The following is a 27,015-nucleotide window of genomic DNA, read 5'->3' on the forward strand; positions in this document are numbered from 1 at the left end:
ACTGTTTTGTTTGAGGACCCAAAACAGTCCATTTAATGTGTTTCTGTTGTCAGCCTCTGTTTAACCTGTAATAGTTATATTGACTATTTTTTCTATATTGACTATTTTTTCTCTATTAACTATTTTTACTCTAACTCCTTTTTCTATGTCATTTATTTGTTGAAGAAACCACAGAAACTTAAAATTTGTGTCCAATAAATACATATAAATGAGGAAAACCAGATCCTGCTGCCCTTTGTGGCTACCATTTATTGAGCATTTACTACACTTTAGGACTGGGCCAAGACTTTACGTGCATTTTGCTTCTCAACCCTGTTTAAAGAAAATCACTTTACAGATCATTAAACTAATCACTACATTGATTAAGAAAGTTGACATAAATGACACAGATGATAAGTAGCAGAGGTAAAATGGGAACCTTTGTTCATTTTGCTGCAGAACCCATGCTACATACACTGCTTTCCAAACCAGTCATAATGTGATTTGCAAACTACTTCTAAAACCTCTATTACATATTTTTTTTTCCAATACATGAAACTTAAATACAGATAAATGCACATAATGTTTGAAGGTTGCGTAGACTCTGGGGATTTATGAGTACAGTCCTTGGACTGGTCTGCTAAGAATCTCATTTGCATTGTTGTTAATAAATATTGTTAATAAATAAGATGTTGTTAATAAATAATCCTAAAGTGTTGGGACACCTGGCTGGCTCAATTAGTAAAACACATGACGGGATGTTGGGGTCGTGAGTTCAAGCCCTATGTTGGGCCTAGAACTTAGTTTAAAAAAACATAATTAAAAGGGGTACTTGGGTGACTCAGTCAGTTAAGTGTCCAACTTTGGCTCAGGTCTTGATCTCACAGTTTGTGAGTTGGAGCCCTGTGTCAACAGGCTCTGCTCACAGCTCAGAACCTGGAACCTGCTTTGGATTCTGTGTCTCCTTCTCTCTCTCTGCCTCTCCCCAACTTGTACTGTTTCTCTCTGTCTCTCAAAAATGAATAAAAGTTAAAAAAATGTTTTTGAAAACATAGTAAGAAAATAATCCTAAATTCTAGACTGTCATATATACATATGTACATATTTTAGTTATGTTTCAATTTTTTGCCTTATACTCAGAACACTATAATGGTGACCAGGAAGGAAACCCCACATACTGGTGTGGCTTAGATAAATCCCTTAATTTCAGAAAAATTTTGAGTTTTCTCATCTGTGAAATAACAGGGTTAAAAGCGAACGTCCCTCACATCACAAATTCTAAATTTTAAGTTAACTGAAGCCAAAGAATTTTTAGATCTTCAGTACTTGAGTTCTTAAGCTTTCATTAACATGGATATTTTTGAAAATTCCGAAAGTTTTCCAATTCCTAAATTATTTTTTAGCTGTTTATTTTAAATCCTGTCTTTGAATAACACAATAATTGGGCTGTTTATGTGCTTGCAGGCACCATATGTTTTGCCTTATAGCTGAGGAATGTGCGGTTCTTACAAATACACGTCCTGTCCTGTGCCACCCTGGTACAACAAATGATTGATAGAGATTGAGTTATTATAACAGAACCTTGTTATGGGATCAGTGTCTCCTACTTTGAAAATAAATGACTCAGCCAGACGGCAACATTTATTTTCTCTAAATGACTAGGGATGTAGCAATAGGAGACCATTATCCTGTGACAATATTCTGTTTCATTGACATTATCTCACAAATGTAATTGGTCCATTACTAAATAGAGGTTTTGTTACTGATCAATTTCACGTGATTTCTAAAACCATTAGGATAATAAATATGCCATCATAGTAATTTCATTGACAGAATGTTCTTTTTTTCTTCATTTACATTTGTTAGAGGAAAAATATAGATTTAGGTTGAACTTAAACACGACAATTTATACTGGTTTTGACTACTTTTCCATTAAGAGAAATAGAATATTGTGCAGAGTAATCATATTTGCATTGAGCTGCTGAACTAACGACCTTAACATTTTCGTGATTTTTTTTCTCTACCACACTAAACCACATCAAATCATAATTGTTCCTAAGCAATTAGTTTACTACCTCAATTTAATGATTTTATTTGAAATAAGTTCCAGATCATTTCTAGGACTTTCCTGTAAATCCACTAAAGTAACACATCAGTTAAATCAGCCCTAACCATTACCAGCATGGATAATAACAGCATTAGTAACAACAGAAACCTTGAGATGTCTTGTAGCATAAATGTTTCTAAATGCATGGCTTTTCCCCAAATGTTCTCCTCTAAAATCTCATCTGTAATCTTGTTAAATTAGAACTCTTCCAGTATCTTTCTGACTTTTACAGCTAAGGTTACGGTATTGATTTTATTTTATAGTCCATGGCTCTCAGATGCTTAACACTAATAAGCCTCTATAGCCAAGAGAGTTTCCCCAGAGGCCTGGTGAATAGCAGCTATTTACCTATGCCAATATTTAATAAGGGACTAAAATATACTCCAAATCCTGCATAATTGTGTGGTGTTTTTCCTCCTTTCAAACAAGATTTTCTGACATTACTCAAGACACTTCACCATTGTCTGTCTGTTAAAATGAAATTGCTTAATGGACAAAGGCATTTTGAAGTATTTCTAAAAAGTAGTTTTCATTTATTCAGTATTCATTGAATACCGTTCTTCATTATCCAAAGGGTTGTTGTTGTCGTTTTTTTAATGTCTCAGAAAGATGTTTGTGAGCTTCAAAGGGGTTTGAGCCTTAACTTTGTATTGGGTGTAGGTGTAGCCTGGAGACTTTTTTTTTTTTTTTTAATAGAGATGTGATAAATAGAGACTTGTCGTAACATGTTGCTTAACGTGCTTGGATTGAAATATACAATAGAGAGAGACTTAAACTATCACGAATGTTTCAAATTGCTGGAGAATACAGTAATATGCACAAGCGTAGTTAAGATTAAACAACTCAATGATTAAAGTAAGAATTTTCATTTATTGAACATGAAGGCTACCATATTTTCTCTTTTAAAAAAAGAACCGATTTCATTTTTTAAAAAAAGATGGAAAATTTTAATTGAAGACGATATCGTATCTCCTCTTAATGTAGCTTGCCGTTTTCCAGAGTTATTTTAGAGTGTGATAAATGTAAATATATATATATGGAGAAACTTTCTTAACATGGCAGCTAATTATTTTTTTGAATCATCTGGTATCATCATGAAACTACTATAGTGGGATTAAGTCCATATGTCTTGTCATAACATTCCGAGCTTTTGTTAACTTGCGTGTGTGGGAAGGACTTATTCACATTTGCCACACAATCATAAAATTTTACATCTAGAGGAGTCTTTGGAAACAGATATTCAGATACTCTCTTCACTTGTATTCTCAAAAATACACTGTTTTGCCTTTAGCCAACTAAATTGCAAATGTTACATTTAGGTATCTCATATTTTATATATTTTTGCAACCTCCAGTACTGAAGACTAGTGAGGCATGTCCTTACTTTAAGAAAGAAATAACAAGTAACATAACAAGATTCAATATTGTCTGCCCGTTATAATACTCTGTGGAGCCACAGGCAGTATTTTTCTCCCAAATATATATTTCACCCTTTTTTTTTATTGTAACAGTAAAAATTACTTGTGGGAGTTTTGGAAAAACAGTCAAATATAAATAAGAAAATAAAAATCACCTATAATCCTATCACATAGATTTTTATAATATAATGCATTTTACCGTGTCATTCAATTTCCACTTTGTAAAAGCTACATAATATACCAGCCCCCCTTTGCTTATACTATAAATCTGTAAATGTCTACTTTGCTTATGGAGGCATAAGTAGTTTGGAATTTTTTACATGATAAAGATACAGTGAACATCACTGTATGGAGATATTTGGGCTTCAATCTGATTATTTTTTCCAATCTAATTATATTTGCTGTCCCCGCATCTAGCATACTATCTGGCATCAAATCACCAAGTAGATAGTCCGTGAAATTTTGTTAAAGGAATAAAGACCTTTCTACTATGGAATTACTGAGTTGAACATTGTCCACTTTTAAGGCTTTTGGTAAATATTGGTACAGAATCCAGGAATTTGCATTCCTACTAGCGTGCCTGAGCAGTTAAACTCCACTGTCGTATCCATAATATTTAAATGTAGCCCATCGCTCTATACGCCATTTTGAAATGTGTCCTCTGAAATATAATTAAAGAACGGTGTCTCCATGGCCTTGGGACGCTACCCATGCACCTCTTTTTTGTCATGTACATTTCATTTAAACCAGTGGGCATCACATCACATAGCTCCATTTTATTGTGGGAAAAAAAAAATGGGGAAATGGAGACTACCTCAGGGATTATACAAAGCTTTCAAGGAAAGTATAGCCCACTGTGCTCTGCTCTGCCTCCCTTCTTCAGCCTTCAGGACACACTCCCTCAGGGCACCTCCCAGCCATCAATCCTTTATCTATAGGTAAAACTTGTTAAGGCAAAATTCCCCGGGGTTCTCCCCAAGGAAACAATAGAAATTAATACATCAGAGCTTTGGGCTGGAATCTCCTAGGCTTGATAATTGCAGTATTTTACATGCTGTTTATACAGTTATAAATAACCTCTAAACTTTCCTCCCCTCTTCATAGTTTACCCCAAGGCAAAAACAGAGGAAGCCAATCCTTGGTCTCTGTTAGCATTCAGTTGGCAGAGTCCTGTTCCCTGCCTTCTCCTTGTCCTCTGGGCACGGGGCCCAAGCTGTTTCCTTGTCTCTGGACTGACTCTGGATTTATGGCCTGATATAAAAGTATCAGGTCCCCACACACTGGATTTGGTAGCCTCTCATTTGTTACAAACAACATTATTATTTTATGCAGATAGCTCATTCCTTTCTCATGGTGTCTTCCAGCTGCCGTCCTAGCATTTTAATGGACAGCAGAAATTCCCATTTGGCTGAAGTTCGTTTTCTACTCTCAATGTCTTGTGTTGCTTGACAGACTTTCAGCAGAGTAATGGATGTGTTGACCACCTCTGTCTCATTCAACAGTGAATTTGGCCTCTGTCTCTGAGGAGATTTTCTATATACAAAGATTTTATTCTTTGTAAATTTATAAAACTCTAGAAGAAAAAAAAATCTATGAAAGTCTAAAACCTGTTAAAAAAATTAAGAAGCCTAGAAAATGATAAGAGGTATTACCTTAGTAAGACTTGTCAATATAATATAATCTTATCAAATCTTAGTCAGGAACTAGAGGGGTCAAGTGTTACCACGGAGGCACTTTCCTTCTTTGGTCTCAGTCGTGCTCATCCTTAAGGGTCAAGGTTAACAGAAGTTTCCCACTTATCGGTTTTCACTGCTCCCAAGTGTTCTTCTGCAAAAGAAAAAAAAAAAATCCTCTAACATCTGTTCAGCATCTTGACCATGTAAAAAATAAAGAAGACACTTTTAACAACGCTGATGACTTTTCGAGCACTTCCTAATAAAACATACCTTAACCTTAAATAGTGGAAGACAACAGAAGCCAGCAAATGATGACTTATACCTTTGGGTTAGACTTGTTTAAAAGTCTATAAACTCTTTATACATGAGAAAGACAATTTAGGAATATGGAAAAGGACTGGACTGTTAAAATATTTGGAGACAATTTGCTTCTTTGTTATCCAGATAGAAATGCTTTTCTAAATTATAGAAAATGTACAGTTAATATATTTAAATTTAGTGTTATACCATGCTGAAATTAATAGCTTCCAGAAATTCAAGAATTCTTGTGTGCTCTTACATAATTGATTTGAAATAGCTTAGATAATATGTGTCATTATAGAGAAGAATAGAGGTGGGTTTTTTTTCCTAAGAAAATGATGTGTTTTCTATGTAGGTGATAGAAATTCGATTTGTAACCTTAATCTACTCAAGCATATTGGAAAAGCTAACATATTGCTCTACTATATGTGAAAAAGGAGCAGGTGTCCCAGACAGGCAGGTGTTAAGGTGGCTGTTTGAGCTTGCCCTAGATCACTAGTTGACTTCAGTGAAGTTCTACTAACAGGTGGCTAACTGATGGAAGTGCCATGTGACATTTATCCTGGGAGCGACTTGGATGACAGGCTGCTACAGACTGAGGAAGGGGTCTTTGCTTTGATGAAGAAATTGCCAAAACTCATGTCTCATTAGTGTTTCCTAAGGTTCTTTGGAAGTGAACAACAGTTTAATTAAGGGCTGACGTAAACACGTTTCTGCACACTTTCCCTGCAGCATTTTATCACATTAGAATTGATCAAAATTGTTGCCTTGGGCTGACTTGAACAGATATACATCTGGAGCACCATTTGTGCAAGCTGCTGATGAGTCGAGTGCATACGCTGTGTTTCACAGCAACGCTCTTCCTTTGTAGATGAAATTACCTTGTTGGGAGATGAGTTGATCTCACTCTTTATTTGCTTAAGCCTTTATCTCTTTGAAGTGATGCTGTAAAATGAATGACACATCAGGGCTTAGGATGTATGTGTATCCCAGTGCCAAAAAATTATATTATGGCTGGTAACAATTGTGGGATGACTTGATTTTGCAAACTACTTATTTAAAGCTATGCTTGAATATAAATGAACCAACTTATATATAAGTAGCCTATTTGAACGTTTTCTTATTAGTGATCTTTTATTATGTGTTTGACTTTACAATTGGTTGCTAAAGCCACAGCTAATTGTCCAATTAGAAATCTAAACATGGGTATAGACACGGGAGAATAACACCATCAATGTGAATCTTTTTTTTTTTTTAATTAGCCTCAGTGATTTCTTTCATTAAGAAGAGTCGTCTCTACAATCTAATATTATCCGAATTACAATTACTTAGCGAGATTTTGTATTTGTGTTTGTAAGTATTTGTCCCCTCTGCTGAACTGTAAGCATCACCAGGTCAGGGAGCAGGTGGTCTTATTTAACCTCTTGAACTTGATGCTTTGCCCTAGTTTCTCACACTTCCCAGAAACTCAGTGACTGAATACCTTTTCTCTTTTTGCTTTACATTCAGTTACTTCTCATCTGGTGGTATCTGCTCCTGCAACTCTGCAGTTTATGATATACCAAGGATGGTTATTTCATCCATCTTAGGCTACTAGTTAACAGTCCACCATCTAGCTTCTTTTATATGCAAGAGATTCTAAGATAAACTGTCTGCTCTATCTCTTCAACTGTCTTTCAGGGCTAGATCTTTGAAAATTCACTTCCCAAGTAGCATGCTCTTCCAGCCTCAATAATCTTTGTATCTTTAATGAAATCATCTTGTATAGGAGATAAGCTCTTAGTCAACTCTCTGTCTCTGTCTCTGTCTCTGTCTCTGTCTCTCTCTCTCACACACACACACACACACACTATGGATAGAATAAGTACAAAATAGTAATGATAATAAATCCATCAAAAAAATAAAATAAGGGTTGGTTAAGTGACCAACCCTTGATTTCAGCTCAGGTCATGATCTCACACTTTGTTAAATTGAGCTCCTCGTCGGGCTCTGCACTAACAGCGTGGAACCTGCTTGAGATTCTCTCTCTCTCTCTCTCTCTGCTCCTCAGCCTCACTCCTCCAAATAAATAAAAATTTTAAAATTTTAAAAATGAAAACAAGATCCATCAGATAATATCAGACACAAACACAAGATAATTAAGGGAATGTAGACCTCCACAGACCCAGGAGGGATTGCTTAAAGTGAAAATAAATTAACTTGGCTCAATGGATAAAATAATGTTCTATAGGAAGAATAAGAAGGTAGAAAGATATCATTTTCTAGCCTAAGGGGATGTCCTCTGCAAGAAAAGACAGAATCTCATCCCTTCTTGCTTCCTCCTCCTCCAGGAGGCCATAAGTCCATGCAATTTAGCTAAAGTTCAAATAAAATGGAATGATAAGGAAAAGCCCTGGGTGGCTCAGTAGGTTAAACATCCAGCTTCGGCTCAAGTCATGATCTCACGGCTCATGGGTTCGAGCCCTGCATCAGGCTCTGTTGCTGACAGCTCAGAGCCTGGAACCTGCTTTGGACTCTCTATATCCCCCTCTCTCTCTGCCCCTCCCTCACTCATGTTCTGTCTTTCTGTCTCTCTCTCAAAAAGAATAAATAAACAGTAAAAAATTTTTAAAAGAAAAGCTTATGTAAAAATGGGATACCATGGTAGATCTTAAAGTGAGGAAGATATATTTGAAGGAGATGATTTCAACTACTGTTTTTATAATGAGCTGGGAGGAACAAGGCCCAGAAGGGGACTGGATGAGAGATGTTTGAGGTAACGAGGTACAAGTGAAGAGGGGTCTAGTGAAAGCTACAAGAACAGAAAGAGAAAGATAATAATAGAGCTTTTAGGAAGTTTTTCCCTCCTGAGGTCAGTTCACTTAAAGATTGTGACTTTCCGAATCAGATTTAAATGATTCGGATGTGATCTTTGAATACAAACCCGCACTGGCCTTTGCTTCTTTCTCCTGGGTCACCAGCAACTGCTGCCCCTTTCCCCCCAGCAGAAACACCAGCTAACCCTTTTCTTATCATGTTTCTTCTCCCCAACTTCTTTATTTCATGTGTTATTCAACATATGCATTATTATGTATGTATTACTATTCAACTTAGTATATATTTATATATTGTTCAGCTTTATTATTATTCAGCTTACTTTCAACTTAATCTTTTTTAATCTCTTATTCTTCCGGCTTGAGGGACAATAGATTATGAAGAGCATGACATTTGTCTTTCTCCACAGAAAGGTCACTTAAAACCATCTCTTGTATATATTCATTCCTCAAACATTTTTTTTTTTAATTTCTAGAGCCTGTAAGTGCATTAAAAATAGAAACGGTATCATTTTTCAGTTTGGCACTAGGTCTGCTAGACTCAGACATTCAAAATAAAATTAAAATCAAAACAATACTAGTTTGATTCATGATTAAAATGTAATAGCTAGAACTCTACCCTTACTTCTCCCAGATAATTGACATTTTATTTCCATTCTTTTTCCAGTCCAGTGAGGTTTTTTTCCTTTGACGGGGGAGGGGGTCACTTTGTGGCCCCTGTACACTTAGCATAGTGCCTTGCACATGCTTGGTACCAGTATCTTTTTATTGATTAATGGGCTCAAAAATTATTTTCACCTAGTGGGAAGACAATTGCGGTTAAGCCCACTTTATAGCACTATCATTCTTTATCTCTTTCTAAAGAAGTCATTTCAGTGTGGACAGTGGACCTTCTTGTTCTTATTTTTACTGTTATAAGTTAACTTTATTGTTTGAGGAGAAGACAATTTGGGGTCCCTTTTACAACTTGAAGTGTGAATTTTATTTTGTTTCTGCTGTGTTGGCTTCTATAATTTCTTCGTGTGTTCTGAACACGAAGATACCATTGTTATTCGATGCATGCCTACAGAGAACCAGAAAACTAAGTGGACTTATAATAATTACCCGGTAAAGCCAAGTGTATTATTTTGACTAGGAAAATGCAAAGGGTTCATTTCTGAAAAATTACATAATCCACCCATCTTGAACTTCTGTACAAACTCCCTTGATTATGTGCTCTTTACAAAAAGTGACTCAGGTGAATCTGGCCTTATTTAATGAAAATTTGGAAACTGTTATAGTAGTTGCAATAGCCTTAATTGAGCTGCTCCAGAAATGACATTCATTCTGCTTCCCAAGTGCCAGTCACATTTTACTGTTTTCCTGTAATGTTATTTATACATGGAGTCCTTAGAAACTGATTACACTGGTTAATTTTATTTAAGATGTACAGGTAAAGCATAAGAGTGTCAATAGATTTCCTTTTCTAAGAGTTAATTTTTTTAATGTTTATTTATTTTTATTTTGACAGACAGAGAGAGTGAGTGAGCATACTAGCCTGGTAGGGGTAGAGACAGAGGGAGAGAGAGAAAATCCCAAACAGACTTCTCACTGTCAGGGTACGTAGTCCAAAGTAGAGCTCCATCTCACAAACCCTGAGATCATGACCTGAGCCTAAACCAAGAGTCAGACATTTAACTGACTGAGCCACCCAGGTGCCCTTAAGAGTTAATTTTAAATTAAAAATTTGGAAGGGTACCTGGGTGGCCTAATCAGCTGAGCATCCGACTCTTAATTTCAACTCAGGACATGATCCCATGGTCGTGAGATTGAGCCCCTAGTCAGGCTCCGCACTGAGCATGGAACCTGCCTAAGATGAGATCTCTGTCTCTCCCTCTGTCCCTCTTCCTCTCTCGAACTCTCTCTTTCTCTCTATCTCAGAAAATAAAATAAATAAAATAAAATGCTTGAATAGGAACTTACTACACTGTCTGCAAAGTGAGGGATAGAATAAAGCTTCTTGCTTCTTTCCACCCTTAAAAACCTACATGTCTATGATTAGCTTCTAGCAAGCCAGAATCCATATTTGTGGTATTCCCTTTTAAAATCACGAGGCAACTGGGTGGCTCAGTTAGTTAAGCATCCAACTTTGGCCCAGGTCATGATCTCACAGTCTGTGAGTTCGGGCTTAGTGCTGACAGCTCAGAGCCTGGAGACTGTTTCAGATTATGTGTCTCCATCCCTCTGCCTCTCCTCTGCTTGTGCTCTCTCTCTCTCTCTCTCTCAAAAATAAATAAACATTATAAATAAATAAATAAATAAGTAAGTAAATAATAAATAAGTAGAATCATATAGCTCTACAGGTGCCTGAGTGGCTCAGTCAGTTAAGCATTCGACTCTTGGTTTCTGCTCAGGTCATGATCTCCAGGTTTCAGGAGTTCAAGCCTGCCTGGGATTCTCTCTCTCTACCCCTCCCCCACTCATGCTATCTCTGTCTCTTTCAAAATAAATAAATAAACTTAAAGAAATCATATAGCTCTTAAATGTAATTAAGTATTGTTTTGGCATTTTGAAGGTATCTTAGCTGAAATGAACTTTTTTTGTGTATTTTTTAAATGGTCTTAAAATCTTTTCCTTTTCTTTGTAGTAGCATTGATTGCTGTGGTTTCCTTAGGAATTTCCTTCTTTCATTTTTTTCTTTTTGAGAAAGATATAAGGAAATGGTTCACCAACTCATCAAAGTTCTGATAGGCTGGTGACAGCCAGTTAGTCACAAATTATAGCTTATGGCTACAAATATTCCTGTCATTTTTTGTAGACTGTGATGTCTACTGTTTTAACAGTAGCATATCCATTCTTTAAGTGCCAGTGCGCTGAAACATTAAATTTTATTGCATGCCTTTACCAGAGCTTATGTAATTTTTCAAATGGCAAATCATAATGATAACTAGTTTTTTATATTAAAAAACCACCATGATTTTTTTTTTTAAATAGCACCATGAGGGGTGCCTGGGTGGCTCAGTTGGTTAAGCAACCCGACTCTGGATTTCAGCTCAGGTCATGATCTCACATTTCATGAGTTTGAGCTTCATGTCAGGCTCTGTGCTGACAGTGTGGAGACTCCTTAGGATTCTCTCCCTGCCCTTAACCTGTTCATGTTCTCTTTCTCTCTCTCTCTCTCTCTCTCTCAAAATAAATACATAAACATTTTTTAAAGCAGAATCAAGCTTTTTTCTCTTGTTTAAAAAAATGAAAATTATGTATATACATATATATGATAAAGTTTTAGGTTTTTTTTAAATAAAAATTTCTATTTTAGAGAAACTGAAATATTTATAAGTGAAATTATGTGATGTCTGGAATTTGCTTTAAAGTAAAGCAGAGGCAGTATGGATAGGGTAAAGGTGAAATCAGATTGGCTATGAAGTGATAATTGTCGTCATGCTGTCTACCATCGCAATTTGCATACTGTTTTATAATTCCCTTTTATTTTTTAATTTTTTATTTAAAACAATTTTTTTCATGTTAATTTATTTTTGAGAGAGAGAGAGACAGAGTGTGACCAGGGGAGGGGCAAAGAGAGAGGGAGACACAGAATCTGAAATAGGCTCCAGGCTCTGAGCTAGCTGTCAGCAAAGAGCCCAGTGGGGGCTCGAACTCTTGAACCTCCAGGTCATGTCCTGAGCCGAAGTTATACGCTTAACTGACTGAGCCACCCAGGCACCCCAATAATTCCTTTTTAACTTGTGTGTATCTCCTCCCTAGTTTTTAAGTGTTGTAGAAGTTGAAACCAAATCTAGGTCACCATTGTGTCTCCAGCAACTATAACGGTATCTCACATAAATTAAGCCTACAATAAATATTTATGGAAGGAATGTATTAATTAATTTATCTTCTTAAGTGGTCTCTATGACTGCTGTCTCTCACATGTAGTTTCAGGAGGGATGGCTTTAAACTATAAATGTGACCATATTTTGTTCCTCAGTAGCATTCCCCCATCAGGGTAAGCACTCATATTTATACACAAGGTCCAGGCCCTTCATTGTGTGAGGAGCTCCTTACTCCTCCTCCATGTCTGTACTTCACCACTCCACAGACTACTTGTACCACTTGTGTATTTCATGCCTCCTTTCTTCAGAACATTTTCTCTCTCTGGGAGTGTCCTCCTCATCCACACTTTAAACATGGTGCCATAGAGGCACCGTCCTTAACCTGGGGAGGCTGAGGTGATCACTGCTCTTGTGCAATGAGGCTGGCGAAGTAGTAGCGAACACCACAACACAACACCTCTGCTTTGAACACACTTCCTGCCTCTCAACTTTGACAGCCATTTTCTTCTTATCATTTTACTCTTCACTGATAGCAAGTGTCTCTACAGCAGTTACTTTTTATTTTTTGTGACATCCTCGACTTTACCTGGCAAATAGAGGAAGCCAATAAATATTTGCAGAATGAGCAAATTAAGGAATGTACTTTTTGTTTAACAAGTAATGAGTTTTCCATAAAAGATATTAAATCAGTGATAGACTTACCAGCATTCCCAAAGGTTGTTTTTCACATTTGCACCGGTTTTCCTCTGTTTTTTTCCACAGTATAGTCAGCAGGTCAAAAGACAAACCCTTGAATCATATAAATCTAAGAATGAAATGCAGAGGTAAAAAAGACCTTGATGTGACCCAAGGAGCCAAGGGAAACATGATACTTAGTTTTTCAAAAGTTCAAGATTTATTAAGTAGGAGGAATAATTCTGATGATAATTTTAATGAAGACTTTGGTTAACTTCAGTGGAGATTTCTTCTGACAGATATTTCAAATCTCTAATATAATGAGGTCTTTGACCCTCAGTACATATTTTGTAGAAGAGCCAAATTACAAAAATAATAAAATGTTGGAAAATGAGATCTTTTATTATGTTAATGTGAACTTTATAGCGGAAGAAAGTCATAAAGCTTGAGTTTTCCCTCTTCTTTTGCAGATATGTCTTCTCCGACTACTATGAAGAAGCCTGAAAAGCCACTGTTCAGCTCTACATCTCCACAAGATTCTTCCCCAAGATTGAGCACTTTCCCCCAGCACCATCATCCCGGAATACCTGGGGTTGCACACAGTGGTGAGGAGTTTCAGGCATAGGGGAAAAGCCTCCCTCTCGTTTGCAGAGCTTAGTCTCAGGGATGGAGCAAGAGTTTAGCTGTGGTGACCATATTTTCTCAATCAAAAGGGGGAGGGTCATGACCCTGTCAAATATTTTTTTCTTATCAATGTATGAGAAAAAATATTCAAATAATTCAATTACATAACATTGATATATGTATTTTTAATTGCCTTTATTGGAAAGATTACGATCACAAAAAATGATAAGATATGGGATACATAATTATCTTATTAGCTATAGCATCAAGATTCTTCCCCATTCTATCTATTTGACTAAAGAAAGATGCAATTTCAAGTATGTTGCTGAGTTTAGAGTATTTCCAGAGGCATTAAGATATACAGACACTATTTCATAAATGTTATTTTCTATATAAAGGTCAATATTTAACTACTTATTTAGGAGCAAAATTTTATTTTACTATTTTATTTAGGAGTAAAATTAATCAGAAAAATAAAAAAACTACTTTTTTTGGACAGTTTTTTTTTTTTAATGTTTTTTATTTATTTCTAGGAGAGAGAGAGACAGCGTGAGCAGGGGAGGGTCAGAGAGAGAGGGAGTCACAGACTGAAACAGGCTACAGGCTCTGAGCTGGCAGTCAGCACAGAGCCCGATGCAGGGCTCGAACCCACGAACCGCGAGATCATGACCTAAGCGAAAGTCGGACGCTTAACCGACTAAGCCACCCAGGCGCCCCTGTTTTGGACAGTTTTTTACGTGCACAAATATTTCCTGTAGGCTCGTACCCTTGATATTATATCTAATATCCTAATTTACATAGGAAAAAGAATACACAATTTCATATTTATACTTTAAAGAACAATTAAACTAAATCCCATTTCAAAACTTAAAAATGAGATATAATTAATAAGTAGTACTGTATACTTTCTATTATTCTTGCGCCCTAGAAAGGAGTATACTGAATTTTTGGTGGAGAAAGTTTTGTATGTAAATGTGTTTATAGAGATACTCTTAGTGCTTTTAATTTATAGATAGACGACTTCTTATCCTTCAAACAAAATGAATCTGGTTTTTAAACCTTTATTCAAAGGTTACAGCTTTAGTCATAAAAATGTCCTTAGCTTTGTTCTGTAAGTGTGTGTTGATATGTAATGTTGCCATACAATACTTTAAAAATGCATGGCCATTATTGTTATCACTAAGAAAATTATAAAATTAAGAAAGGAGTATACAAATCAGATATGACTTAAAATTTTTATATTTATATTGTTTGTACTGCTAAGATAAGTGAAAAAATCAGTGATTATTTCATGAATCTGTAATGGTTAATATTGGAGGAAAATTAATTTAGTCAAATTATCCGTTTATTATGATACCTGATTAAAGTACTCCTATTTCTAACATTCAGAAAAAAATTAAATAGTAAATTTTTATATAACGAACCATGAGAAGCCTAGATAAGCTTTCCACCTTGGTCCTTCCCAGATATTTATTCAATGTGTAATGTATTAGGCCTATGGTAGGTACCTTGGTCATGAGAGACAATTTCTGTCCTTAAAGAGCTCATGGAATAGTAGGGAGACAGGGGGCCACATCAGGTTGGCCTCTAATCTGAACAAGACTAGACAATTGGAAAAGGATTAGATACCTGAAGAGATGTGCTCTTAACTAAAGGTTAGAACGTGATTTCACTATGAGAAGGAAGAACAAGCGAAGAGGAAGGTCAGAGTGACCTGTCTGTTTCAGACAGAGTGAACAGCATGTATCAGTGTCACAGAAGTCATTGCAGCAAGACATTGCCATATATCCCAGAATCCAAAAGTATCTCAATGTGGCCTATGAGGAGAGAGTGGCCAGAGATGAGTCCCAAGAAGTGAGCCAGGACGGGCTCCTTCGGCACTTGAGGACCCTATAAACCTGTGAAGTTGTTGGGCTTTTATTCTGGAAGCAGTAGGGTACCAATGAAAGATTTTTAGTGGGGAAGTTACATGCTTATTAAAATGATATTTTTAAAAAAATCATTCATATAAAACCATTAGGGATGCATTGGAAGGAACAAGACTGGGGAAAAGAAGATCATTAGGAAGGCTTTGCAATAATGTAGACTGGAACCACATAGACATACATGTATGCATGTGTGAATTCTTTCATAATGAAGGGAAGTATTTTCTGCGTTGCATTTTGCTTTTCTTTTTTTAAAGGACAAGAATAACTTTTATTAATATGAAGTAGCCATTTTTGCTTTCAGTTTGAAATACTGTATTCTACCTAGCTTATATTGTGCCAGCTACCACTTAGGTGAACACAGTACCAGGGAGCCCAGAGATCTGAGGCCTGATTTCATAGGTGCCAGTTCCATTGAACAAAGATCTCTTCCCAAACTACTGATACCACATTGATCTCAAAGCCCAGAAGACCCAAGACGGAGCTATACATATATCCTTCAAGGGTTTGTGTATAGACTAGGTGAAGACCATGGTTAAATTGAGAGCACTTCAACACCAAAGAAAAAGATGCCCAATTCAACTTAGGTGTTTGCATTTCCTTAAATTATACTTTCATATATGTATACTTCTTAAACAAAGGGATATTCCAAAAAGGAGTTTCGTTTAAAGAATCATGTCATTGTTCTCTGAAATGCATCCCTTCAATGGAGGATGCGCAGACTTCAGTGTGTGGAAAGATTACATGAGGCCCTTGTTTAAATACTAATTTCTGGTGCCTTACCCGTGGAAAGCCTCATCCAGTAGGTCTGTGGTTCAGCCCATGAATCTGCATTGTAACAATAATCCAGAGGATTCTCAGCAACCTGGACATTCAGGGAGCAAAATTGTGACCATAAAATTGAATTTATGACTCTTCTTTGTACATTCTCAATTTCTTGTATTTTCTGGAAAAAAAAGCTTTCTTTGGGGAAGATAAGTAATACTGCTTTAAGAGTATAGTACATACATATATATATATATTTGTACATAATTACAAAGTTGGAGATAAGTCTTTCCAGATGATTTTTATTAATAGGTCATGGAAAGAATTTATTTTTCATATTGTTTGCTAAGTTGTCTCATAAAACACTAAACATTTATCATATGTAATTTCCTATGATTTGGACCAAAATATTAAATAGAAACAGACATTTAATTTTCACTTCTCCATATACTCGTTGGAACTCCTACATTGTACTCATGTGGTTGTTTTCCTCAACATTATAGAGATAATGATCATGCAATTATATTCTTTCCCCATTTTTCAAACATAAGAATTATATTTCAAAATCTAAACAATAGATTATGGTCATAATGATGTTGAAAAATTACAGTACAATTAAACATTGTCTACATTGCATATGTTTTATATATTATTTCCCTTTATAAAATATGTGATTTATTGGTAAGTTAATATCCCTATATGAAAGTTTAAATTCACATTTCTGTGGGTTTTACTCTTGGTCTTATCTTAATAATGTCTTTTAAGCTACATGTAATAAAAGTTAGAGTAGGAAGAAGAATAGTTATAGAATAGAGCCCTATTGGTTTTGAAAGGAACATTTTCATTAGGAAAAAGCACTACCGGGCCCTACGTTCAGATGTTCGTAAGCATTTATACAATGATCAGGTAATTATTCAGGACATTATGGCTTACTAATTATTGGCTTCTCTTTTAACCAACTATCCGCCAGGATGTATAGGGAAAATATTTATTTAAAATTGGTGTTTTGAATTGAAGGTGAATTCAACTTCTGTTTTGAATTCTGACAGAGAGTCTGTGGGTGCCCCTGCCCTTCAATTACTGTTGTGAATTGGTCTGGACTTAAGACACAAAGACTTATTGATCAAAGATCACATTCTGGATGGGCGATAACTATGCTTTAAGAAATGTTTCAGGAAGCATCGGCTTCACCTATAAAAGAGAAACTTCCTCGTCTCCTCCTTCATAGATCTAGAAAGCAAGATTGCTGGTCCCCTAGAGCGAGGTTGGGTCTGCATGTTCTTGGTGCCAGAGTGGAGAGCAGAATGAAAGACTCACTGTCTCCGCAGGAGGGTTTGGGTAGACAGTGGGGGAAAGGGAAGAGCGTAGCTCAGTCTCACGGTGTTCTCAGGGTCGGGGGGAGCTGTGGGCAGCACAGCTGACGTCAGTCTCTCCTTTTCTATCTTCTACAGTCATCTCAACTCGAACTCCACCTCCACCCTCACCGTTGCCATTTCCAACGCAAGCTATTCTTCCTCCAGCCCCATCGAGCTACTTTTCTCATCCAACAATCAGATATCCTCCCCACCTGAATCCTCAGGATACTCTGAAGAACTATGTACCTTCTTATGACCCATCCAGTCCGCAAACCAGCCAGGTAAAAATGAGAGAGAAAATAAGCATAGAGCCTAAGGGAGATGGAACAGGTCTGACGCTAAGACGTGAAGCTTACTCAGACAGTATGTCTGGCAGAACATCAAGCTTTTGAAATCCATCTTCAGGAAGTCTCTTGGTGACTCAATAAGGTTTTATTTAAAGGTGGCTGAATGACAGGTAGGAAGTGTATTTCCCCAAAGGGGCACATTCGTGAAGATGTTTTTGGTTTGATGTTTTTGAATTTTCATTGACTGAAAAGAAAGTTGATGCAGAAAGCGCATTGACAAAAAAGCTCTGAGCTGGAGTTCACACCTCTGGAGTACCTGCTTTAACACAGAGATAGAGTGCTCATTTCAGGCAGGAGCGAGGTATGCGCTAAAATAAACACACACGAAAGAACTTACAGTTGTATTTATAGACCAACGATTAGGTATTAAAATAAGCTTTGGTAATGTAAACATTTTTAGTGTTTGATGACTACTTGAATATTCTTTGTACAGACATGACTGCATTTAATAATGAGTGACATTACCAGGAGTGTCTATTTTCTTTCTTTCTTTCTTTCTTTCTTTCTTTCTTTCTTTCTTTCTTTCTTTCTTTCTTTCTTTCTTTCTATCTCTTTTTAAAATATCGTACAGTGGTTTTAGGGACTTTTATTGTGTAAGTGTAGGGACTCATGTGCCTTTCTCACTCCCTAAACATGTGGCTTATTCTATGGAGAGGTCACTTCATAGGGATTCGATATGAGAGGATTTTTCATTATCAAGTAGACAGTCTTTGTGCCAAAGCTGGCACATTCATAATATCCAGAGTCTGTAATGTAGTTCTGATCTCAGGGTCTGGTATTTGGCATTGCCCTTTTCCCTCCAAGACTCCTGCCCACTCCTTATTATGCCTTTGAATGCTCTGAGAGATTGTCATAAACATTCTGTCATTAACGCTGTTCAGTTCCTAAAATGCCAGTAAGTAGTATGTGCATATTAATTTAGAATTAGCAAAGAAAAGATCTGAAAAAATCATTCTGGTTGTGTTTGTTAAAATGAACTGAAATGGTCTTTTCTGAATGTTTTATTTTGAGTAACAACATAGCCAGCACCCTTTGGGTTACTTAAAAAGTTACCTGGACTTTTAGTTCTCTTGGCTCATAATACTAAACTAAATACACCATTCTTGAGTTTTGAATTTGTAGTTAAGCCATTTGTATCTTAGAAGAAAATGTCCAAATCGTGTAGCACTTTTAATGACTATAATAATAATTACTAAGTAAAACAGTGGATCTTAATATATCAGTTTAGAAATAAAATTTGCCGTCAGATCGTGGATTCAAGAGTCTCAGTTCCATAGAGCATTTTGCTAGACTCAGCTGGGAACAGTGCACACAAGGTCTGATTTTAATTTGTGTAGAATTTCCATGAATAACAAAGTCTAATTAAGACATCCATTAAAAGTCCTTAACGTTAATTCAGTGTGGAAAATCTTAGAGTTCCATTGGATTTTTTTTTTAACTGATGTCTTAATTAGGCACTGTTAGGGGAAAAATTATGCAAATTAAAATCAGGCCCTTAGTGTTATGCATTTCTTTAATTATTCAGTGCTTGTTTTAGGTATATTTCCATTTCTTTATAAGTTAAGAGGGCATATTAGGTGATAATCTGCTTGTATTGTTCTGGTTTTCTTCCTATTTTTAAGGTAAAGCTCTAGTTTCTAAGAGAAGCATCTTACTTTCATCTCAATTAAAAAAAAAAAATCCCCTCACAGGATTTTGTATAATAGGAGCAACGTACTATGTAGGGTAATCCTTTCCTAATGCCGCTCAACTTCATCTTCAAATAAGATGTCTCTCTTTTCGTATCTGTGGTATGAAAATTCATTGAACAGCCTTAGAAGAGAAGTTTTATAGTAGTGTGGCTTCCTCTGTTTGAGCCAGTGGAAAACCAGAAAGAAATAACCCTCCCATTCTGACTCTGAATTCCAGAAAAGTTGTCTGTATTGGCTTGGGACTTGTCACTTTTGTCATTTTTAAATGAGAGAAACGTCTGTTGGTTCATGTTGATTCCATTCCAGTAGACAAAGCCTGCAGAATTGGCGAGGTAATATATTATGTGGCAGTATTTTCTTGACACTATTGTCGTTCTTCCGTCCCGTGTTCTCAGGTAGGTCCTAGCAAACTGTTTTGGGGAACACAGTATACAGAAATGCTCTTTACTACCGAGTGTACCATGAATGAGAGAGACCTTTCTTCTTTATTGAGGCAGATACTTAGAACAGTCTTTTGCAACGTCCAGGTAACCAGAAGTTGATGGTCTGCTTTAAAATAAAAGGACTTTTTCCCCTTGAAAGGAAAATGCGTCTTTCTAGTAAACTACCCAGGTGTTCTTATGGGCACCTTATATCTACTTTGATTTTTAACTCCAACCCAGAAACAATTAATTTGCATTTCAAAAGAGGACTCTTGATATTTACCTGCTTAGCTCTAAAATGGGGGGAAGAAATGAGGACTCATTCACCTGTAGTTCACTATTCCTTTCCGAATATCCTCCAGCCCTGCACTGGTTTTGATTGTTGAGGCTGGCAACTGAAAGGACTTGTCCTCCCCACAGCAATTTGGAGATTAATTACATTGCTGGTGCACCGATTTGAGTGAGACAGTCATGCTATTCAGTGGATTAATTTAAATAAAATTAGTTTAAAGATATAACTCCCTCATAAACTCTCTCATAGGTTTCTGAAGGGGGAGACTCTGGTCAATTTTCCTGACATAAAGTTAAATACTTAAAATTACTCGTGATGAATAGTCAGGATATTTAAGAAGTCCATTATTCTTTACAGAAGAAATAATGTGGCCTCCGAGGAACCCAACCAAAGACTTAGTGCATGTCTCTCATTGACTGTGTTTAAGTGTGATTAGCTGTTCATCTTTTTAGCTAAAGAAATGTCCCCTGGTGATTTCTGTGCAGGTACTTAGATAACGATTTTGTTCATTGCACTCTTTACCTTTAATGGTGCTGATTAGAGAGCCGAAATATTTGTGGAGAATAATCTCACAGCCAGTTGTTACGTACAACAGGAGTGGAGAATTCCAACATGGGTGTAATCGAGAATAGCATGCTCTGTCTAGAAAAATACATTCCAGTATTTTTTTTCAAACAGTGTACCTTAGGATTTTGTCTCCTTACCATGGATACTATTTTCATACCTGGGGCTAACACTCAGATATTCATATCTTCTCTATCATTGCCCCAGGGGATTTTCTTAGCTGATTCCCACAAATGTCAACAATAATGTTTTGCGTAACTCTCCATGCCCAGCAGTGGAGGAGTAACTTAGGTAAGAAAGTATATATGATTGACCTCTGCTCTACTTCAGCACATTTTAATTGACTTTGGAAATCTTTTATTTGTAGTTGTGAGGTCAGGCCTGGTCCACCATTTTATATCATTGTGTGGATCTGAAATTTTAAATGCTTTAAATAACGTTCTATCTGCTTGTGTTGGTAAATCATCAAAATTAAATGGAGATTCCTAGAGCCTAAATTGTTTGGTGTGTGTGTCTGAGCATACTTGTGTGTGAAGGAGAGCTAGGGTTTTTGAATGCAGAAGATGGGCATTAACTATATATAATGGAAACTATTGAGTTTGATGTGTTTGATCTCCTAGATATCCTGTCTTCCTTGGGTCAGTGATAGCATCCTTAGGTGAAAATTGCATTCTGAAAGCAAAACTGACTGACTGCAGAAAACGAAGAGCAGAGAAGAAGGCATGATTCAAATTCTCAGAGCTCAGGGATTATTTACACTCTAGTCTTGGGCTAAGCATGTAAGTCTCCCCTTGAGTCTCCGTGCAACGGAATGAAAGGATCAGTTCCACCTGGCTTTCAGGTGTGTTGTAAAGATGAATTAACCCATACAAAGCATTTTGAAGGTGAAACTTCCTTTTAAATGCTCCTGCTTCTTTTGACTACTAACCATTGGTTGGTCTCTCTGACTCAGACTTGAGAGGGCGTGTGTGGCAGTTAACAGCAAGTACACAGGGTTCACAGTGGAAGTTGTTGGACAAGACGCCTGCCTTTTGGATTGTTTCACCTGGCATTCTGTTTTTGTTTTGTAGCCTAACAGCAGTGGTCAAGTAGTAGGGAAAGTTCCTGGCCATTTCACACCTGTCTTGGCACCCTCTCCCCATCCCAGTGCAGTGCGACCTGTGACCCTGACCATGACAGATACTAAACCCATCACTACATCCACTGAAGGTGAGGCAGCTTCACCTACAGCAACCAGTAAGTATTTCTGTAGGAAATGAGAAATGTCCATCGAAGGCACCATTGGATATCTGATCCAAGGTGGAAAACACGGCACCTTTTCAGACCAGATGGAGATTTCTCATTTATGTGGAACTAGCAGGCATGTATGTGGCCTGGCTCTCACGAGCTCTCTCTTATCAAATTTCAGTCAGTACGTCATATTTGAAAAGGGAGATGCTTATTTGTTGAATAAAGACCTATAACAAAAACAATAAGTCATGCCTGCTCGTTCAAGGTATACATCGAAAATACACTGAATAACATGACGCAGTGTACAAGGTTTTTATGTCACCCGGAGAGATTAGATACTTATTACTTATTGGAGCAGTCCTACAGAAGTCAGTGCCCTTCACAAGGCAGGCCGAATCAGTGCCTCTGTAAGATAATTGCACGTGTACATTACTATAGGCTATGTTATTGCAAACAACAACAACAACAACCAGTTACACAATGCTGGGTACAGATAAAAACACTTTAAAGTTGAGTATTAGGCACATATAAGCCAACTAACTGCACTTTCATTTCATTCTCTACAACCATTTTTGTTTTGTTGTTGTTGTTGTTTTTTGTTGTTTTGTTTTTGCCTATCACGGTACGTCAGGTACTATACTTTTTAGTATGGCCATAACATTTTAAATGCCAGAGATTTATCCAGTGAGCTTACATCGAACATACCAATAAACTAAGTGATGCCTTTGCTTCTTCATGTAGAATACACATAAAGACACAAGAAATTATTACGCAGTTTTTTCAGTTAGCTTCATTCAAACTACTGGCTTCCTGGAACTGGAATTGGTCCATACAGATTGGTCCAGTGGAATAGGTCAAGCTTCAGCCAGGGGGAATTAACACACTCCTCAGTTATGCATTATGTACCCAAAATTCAGAGGTTCCCTTTTCTTTCTTAGAGAAAAAAAAAATTGACATGCTCTGGGAATGTCTGAGTAAAATTCCAGAGACACCTCTGGCTTGCTCTTTCTCAGGCTTTGGAAAGACACTTTTTTTTTTGTTTTGTTTTGTATAGTAGTTTCTTAAAACCTAGGAAAGAACCCTGCAAGAGAAATGGACAATACTTTGAACATACAGTGAATTCAGCATTTCTTTCTCAAAATTCATGAGGCCCCGTAGCCTAATCAGTCCACATAGGCTTGTAATTCCCATCAAAAATCATTAGGGTTTGTAACTGGTTTGTGGGTAGAGGGTCCTACACTAGCAAACACTTCCCTGAATGCACAGATGGATGAAATCTGGTCAAGGAAGACTAAGAATTCTTTTGCTCCGAAGGTTAGCTGTGCACATTACAGCCACTAAAATAACGACATCCAGATCTTAAAAGTGGATGTGTTGGCATCGTTGAGCGAACGAAGTCAGCAATTTAAATAGAAGCAAATCGAAAACAAAAGATTTTTTTAAAAAAGCATTTGACAGACTATTACAGGGTAAATAATCCAAACCAAGTTCTAGAAGCTTCATTTACCTACTCTTACAGTGATATTAATAGAGGACATTCAAGGGCTGATCAGACCCCAAGGATCACAGCTCACCATGGGAGTGCTATTAGCCTGCTTGCTAATGAATTGTTCTTATACTCACCTATAGGCTGGTCAAAAGGGATCTGATTTGACTCATAAAATTACAAAATATTCAGAAGGAATATCTTGGTTGGATAAAGATGGCTGTATCAGCTTATTTTCCACTCCCACATAAAGGAAACGTAGTGAGTTGTTTTTCTTTCCTATAAACAAACTTGTAGCTCCAGCTCCAGAGACAACACTGATCGTGAGAAATTGGTCATTGAACTGATAAGTCAGTGAAATTACTGAAAGCACATAAATGAAGGAAACCTCTTTCTCATGGTTGAAAGAATAGGGCTCTCTAAGCCTCTGTGAGGTTCTTCTCCAGATGCCCATGCTTTGCACTGAATTCCAGAAGCCTGGAGATCAAGTAGGGGCCACTGACTACTTGTGGCTGCCCTTGTATGGGCCCCCCCTTTTTTTTTTTCAGGAGTCATTAAAATTGAGTTGTGAGCATCTTTACTGTTTTAAAAAGTTGACCTGAAAAAGCTTCAGCAGATCAAATTCTGCAGCCCTTCAAATGAACATGGCAGAATTAACATATTTGGCTTAAAAAAACAAGCATTTTTAAAATTAATGTCTGGATTTCTCATTAATTTGATGGTTTTCAGCCAAACATTTTAGCTTTCTTCAGACCTATAAATGTAACAGAAATGGTGAACATGTAGCTCTTCTGTTTATTCCAGCACAGAGCAGTGGGGTTGCTTAGTGCTGGGAAGTCCTTTTCCTTGTGAAAACAAACAAAAGTCTTTAGGAATAGGGAGATGTTTTCTTTGGAAAATTCACTCTGTCCCGAAAAGCACCTGTTCAAAAAGTACTTGCGAGGTGAGATCAAAATAATTTAAGAATATTCCCCATATGTATTTAATTCCTGGTGGCCAAGTATTTAAAAGATGTCACCATTTCCTCCCTGGGCCAGTCGCAAGAAATTGGCTCTTTGCACTTAAGACAAAGAAAGCGTTTTTTTCCAAAACATTTCTCTCACACTTAAGGTCATTTTCACATTAAGTAAAGTACTGACCTACTTCACACTATACGCTCTCATAAATATAGGCTTCTCCTTCATGTTAGTAACAACTAGATTTTCTCTTTAGCAAGACGTTGTTCATTCTGTACCATCAAGCACATCTGTTTATATCCCGTTATTACAAGCTTTCACTCTTTCCCGACAGACTTTCAGTCTGCTTTTACATTTAGGATCGCAGACCATCATCGATGATTCCATTGTTAGACAGCTAGTATCTGGTGAAACCGTACGACTAGGAAAAGGGCCCTTCTACGGAGCCAATGTTTGGTCCTCCCGTGGGACTATAAAACCAGAGCACATCAGTGTGAGACGCCCACCACCAAAGGTCGGGATGTGGTTTATTGGATAGATTTCTGGGGAGGGGGACAGACTAGCTGATTTGAGGTCAACTGCCCTTTCTTTTATTTATCTCTTGGTGTTCACTCAGAGTAAAAAATAGGGACACTTTATTTTATTTTATTTATTTATTTTTTTGGTTGCAAATCCCACTTCTCTGGGTTTCTTTTACATGGACAGGGTGTTCATTCTGATAGTTCACAATTTTTATCTTTGTTTTTGTTCTTCCTTAATCAGCCTACACAGCCTCAGGCACATCTCAAGCCAATCGATATGTGGGACTAAGCCCAAGAGACCCATCCTTCCTACATCAGCAACAGGTGGGCAAGTTTCACCCAGGTGTGACGGTGTAGCCATGCTTTCGCATTGGTGCTCTCTCCATGCTGCCTCTCAGATCTGGACTCAGAATGGGGCTCCCGGGGGGCTCTGGGGAAGAAACCGATCATTTCATTTTCCAGAATATTTTCTCATTTATCCTTTGTTCCTTGCCTCTCTAAACAGGGTTTCTCAAATTGGCTCAAGACCTTTTCCACCTCTGTCGCCTAGATCGATAACATCCCTGAGTAACCAGGGTCTCAGCCAGGAGATTTTACTCAGCCTTGTTGGCTATTGAGAATGTACTAGCCTATAGCTCCCAAAGACAAAAACTGAAAACTGATTTAAAAGCCCATTAGAGTAGAAGCAGGACACAATTTGTGTTTTTGAGCTCTTTCATAGTTTCCAGATGTTTTCCTCCTCATTTTGGACTTTGAGTCCAAGAGGATGAGTTATGAAGCTAAAATCTCGGGCGGCACATCATTCCTATTTTAATAGGTTTAAATTGGTTTACTGATTTCAGATGTGATAAAACACTTTTTTGTTGTTCTGCTTTCTTACATCATTTATGTTTCAAGTAGCATTTTAAATTTCACATCTCATTAATGCTGTAAATTTAATGCAAATGAAGTGTTTATCCAAACTGTGAAAATATACAGCCAGGATTAATGGTGGCTTCTAAACAAATTAGCCACAGTCAAAAGCATGGAACATACCAATACAGAAATCCCACGATTCTAGTTACAGGATGACAGAAATAACTCTAAACACTTGGCAATTTAAATCTATTTTATGATGCATATGCTTGCAGCTCTCAAGTTCTGATAGCAGAGCAGTTTGAAATTAACAGTGTGCAAACTATTAAGTAGGGAAAAATAGGCTATCGTGAATAAGAAGGAGCAGTGTATGCTTACTTGCTCTTGGTTCATATGCTGTAGGTACCTTTGTCTGTGTTGTTACCTAGGTAGTAAGCCTCACCAGGTCCTCAAGGCTGCTGCTTTTTGTTCCGGACTTGCCCACCCAGCCTGTGCTCTCTCTTAGCTGTGCTTCATGCAGAATTCCCAAGTCCTGCCCAGTTGTGGACCAAGGTAGCAGACCGCATATATCAAAGGTCACCACCTGTGGAGTTCAGAGAAAATCATAAAGATGATAGCTTACTCAAGATACTTGACGTCTTGCCAGAGTTTTAAAAAGGAAAACCAAACAAAAGAGTGAGAACTAACTGAAAACATCTGTACACAGTTATGAAAATACCAAATAATAATTAGTGGTTTTGCCAGCCATTGGCTTTTCAACATAATTCTCTGGAATGTTGCTTTTTTCACCTCTAAAATTGCTTTAATATGAAATGTGTTATAATTACTATAATATGGTTCTATTTGACAAAAGTATATGTTCACTGTGTTTATAAAAAAAAATGTAGGATTTATAGGTTTAGAGACTTGTTCTTTTGAAAATCATTCCACATATTTTCAGAAATATCTTTATCATGGGATTTACATTATTCTTAATGACACATCTCTACTTTGCAGTTAATTTTTAATTCATAGAAACATGCCTCCAATATTTAAACCTTTAGCACTTAACACATTTAGATCATATCCAGTTCCACATATTTAGAAGCAATCTTCCCATCCCCCTGTGCTCACCTATGGCAGCTTTAATTTCTTTTATTTATCACAGATGAATAACTTTAGAGGCTCAGGTAGTCATGATCACAAAGTCCATCATGTAAAATTTAT

General features: G+C 37.0%; 1 protein-coding gene across 6 annotated transcripts in view; it reads left to right on the plus strand.

Moving 5' to 3' along the window:
- NFIB (nuclear factor I B) overlaps positions 1–27,015 on the plus strand; it is a 229,456-nt gene that overhangs the window by 181,107 nt on the left and 21,334 nt on the right. For 2 of the 6 annotated variants that reach the window (XM_039256593.1, XM_039256596.1), the window contains exons 7-10: positions 13,247–13,381; positions 17,542–17,726; positions 21,832–21,997; positions 25,196–25,278. In XM_039256593.1, coding sequence (XP_039112524.1) covers positions 13,247–13,381; positions 17,542–17,726; positions 21,832–21,997; positions 25,196–25,278 — 569 coding nt within the window. The remainder of the gene's footprint in view (positions 1–13,246; positions 13,382–17,541; positions 17,727–21,831; positions 21,998–25,195; positions 25,279–27,015) is intronic. The other 4 variants (XM_039256597.1, XM_039256598.1, XM_039256595.1 and 1 more) reach the window with 3 other exon arrangements.

The sequence above is a fragment of the Hyaena hyaena genome, unplaced genomic scaffold, assembly GCF_003009895.1.
Source record: "Hyaena hyaena isolate Hyena2069 unplaced genomic scaffold, ASM300989v1 scaffold_573, whole genome shotgun sequence".
Taxonomy (NCBI): domain Eukaryota; kingdom Metazoa; phylum Chordata; class Mammalia; order Carnivora; family Hyaenidae; genus Hyaena; species Hyaena hyaena.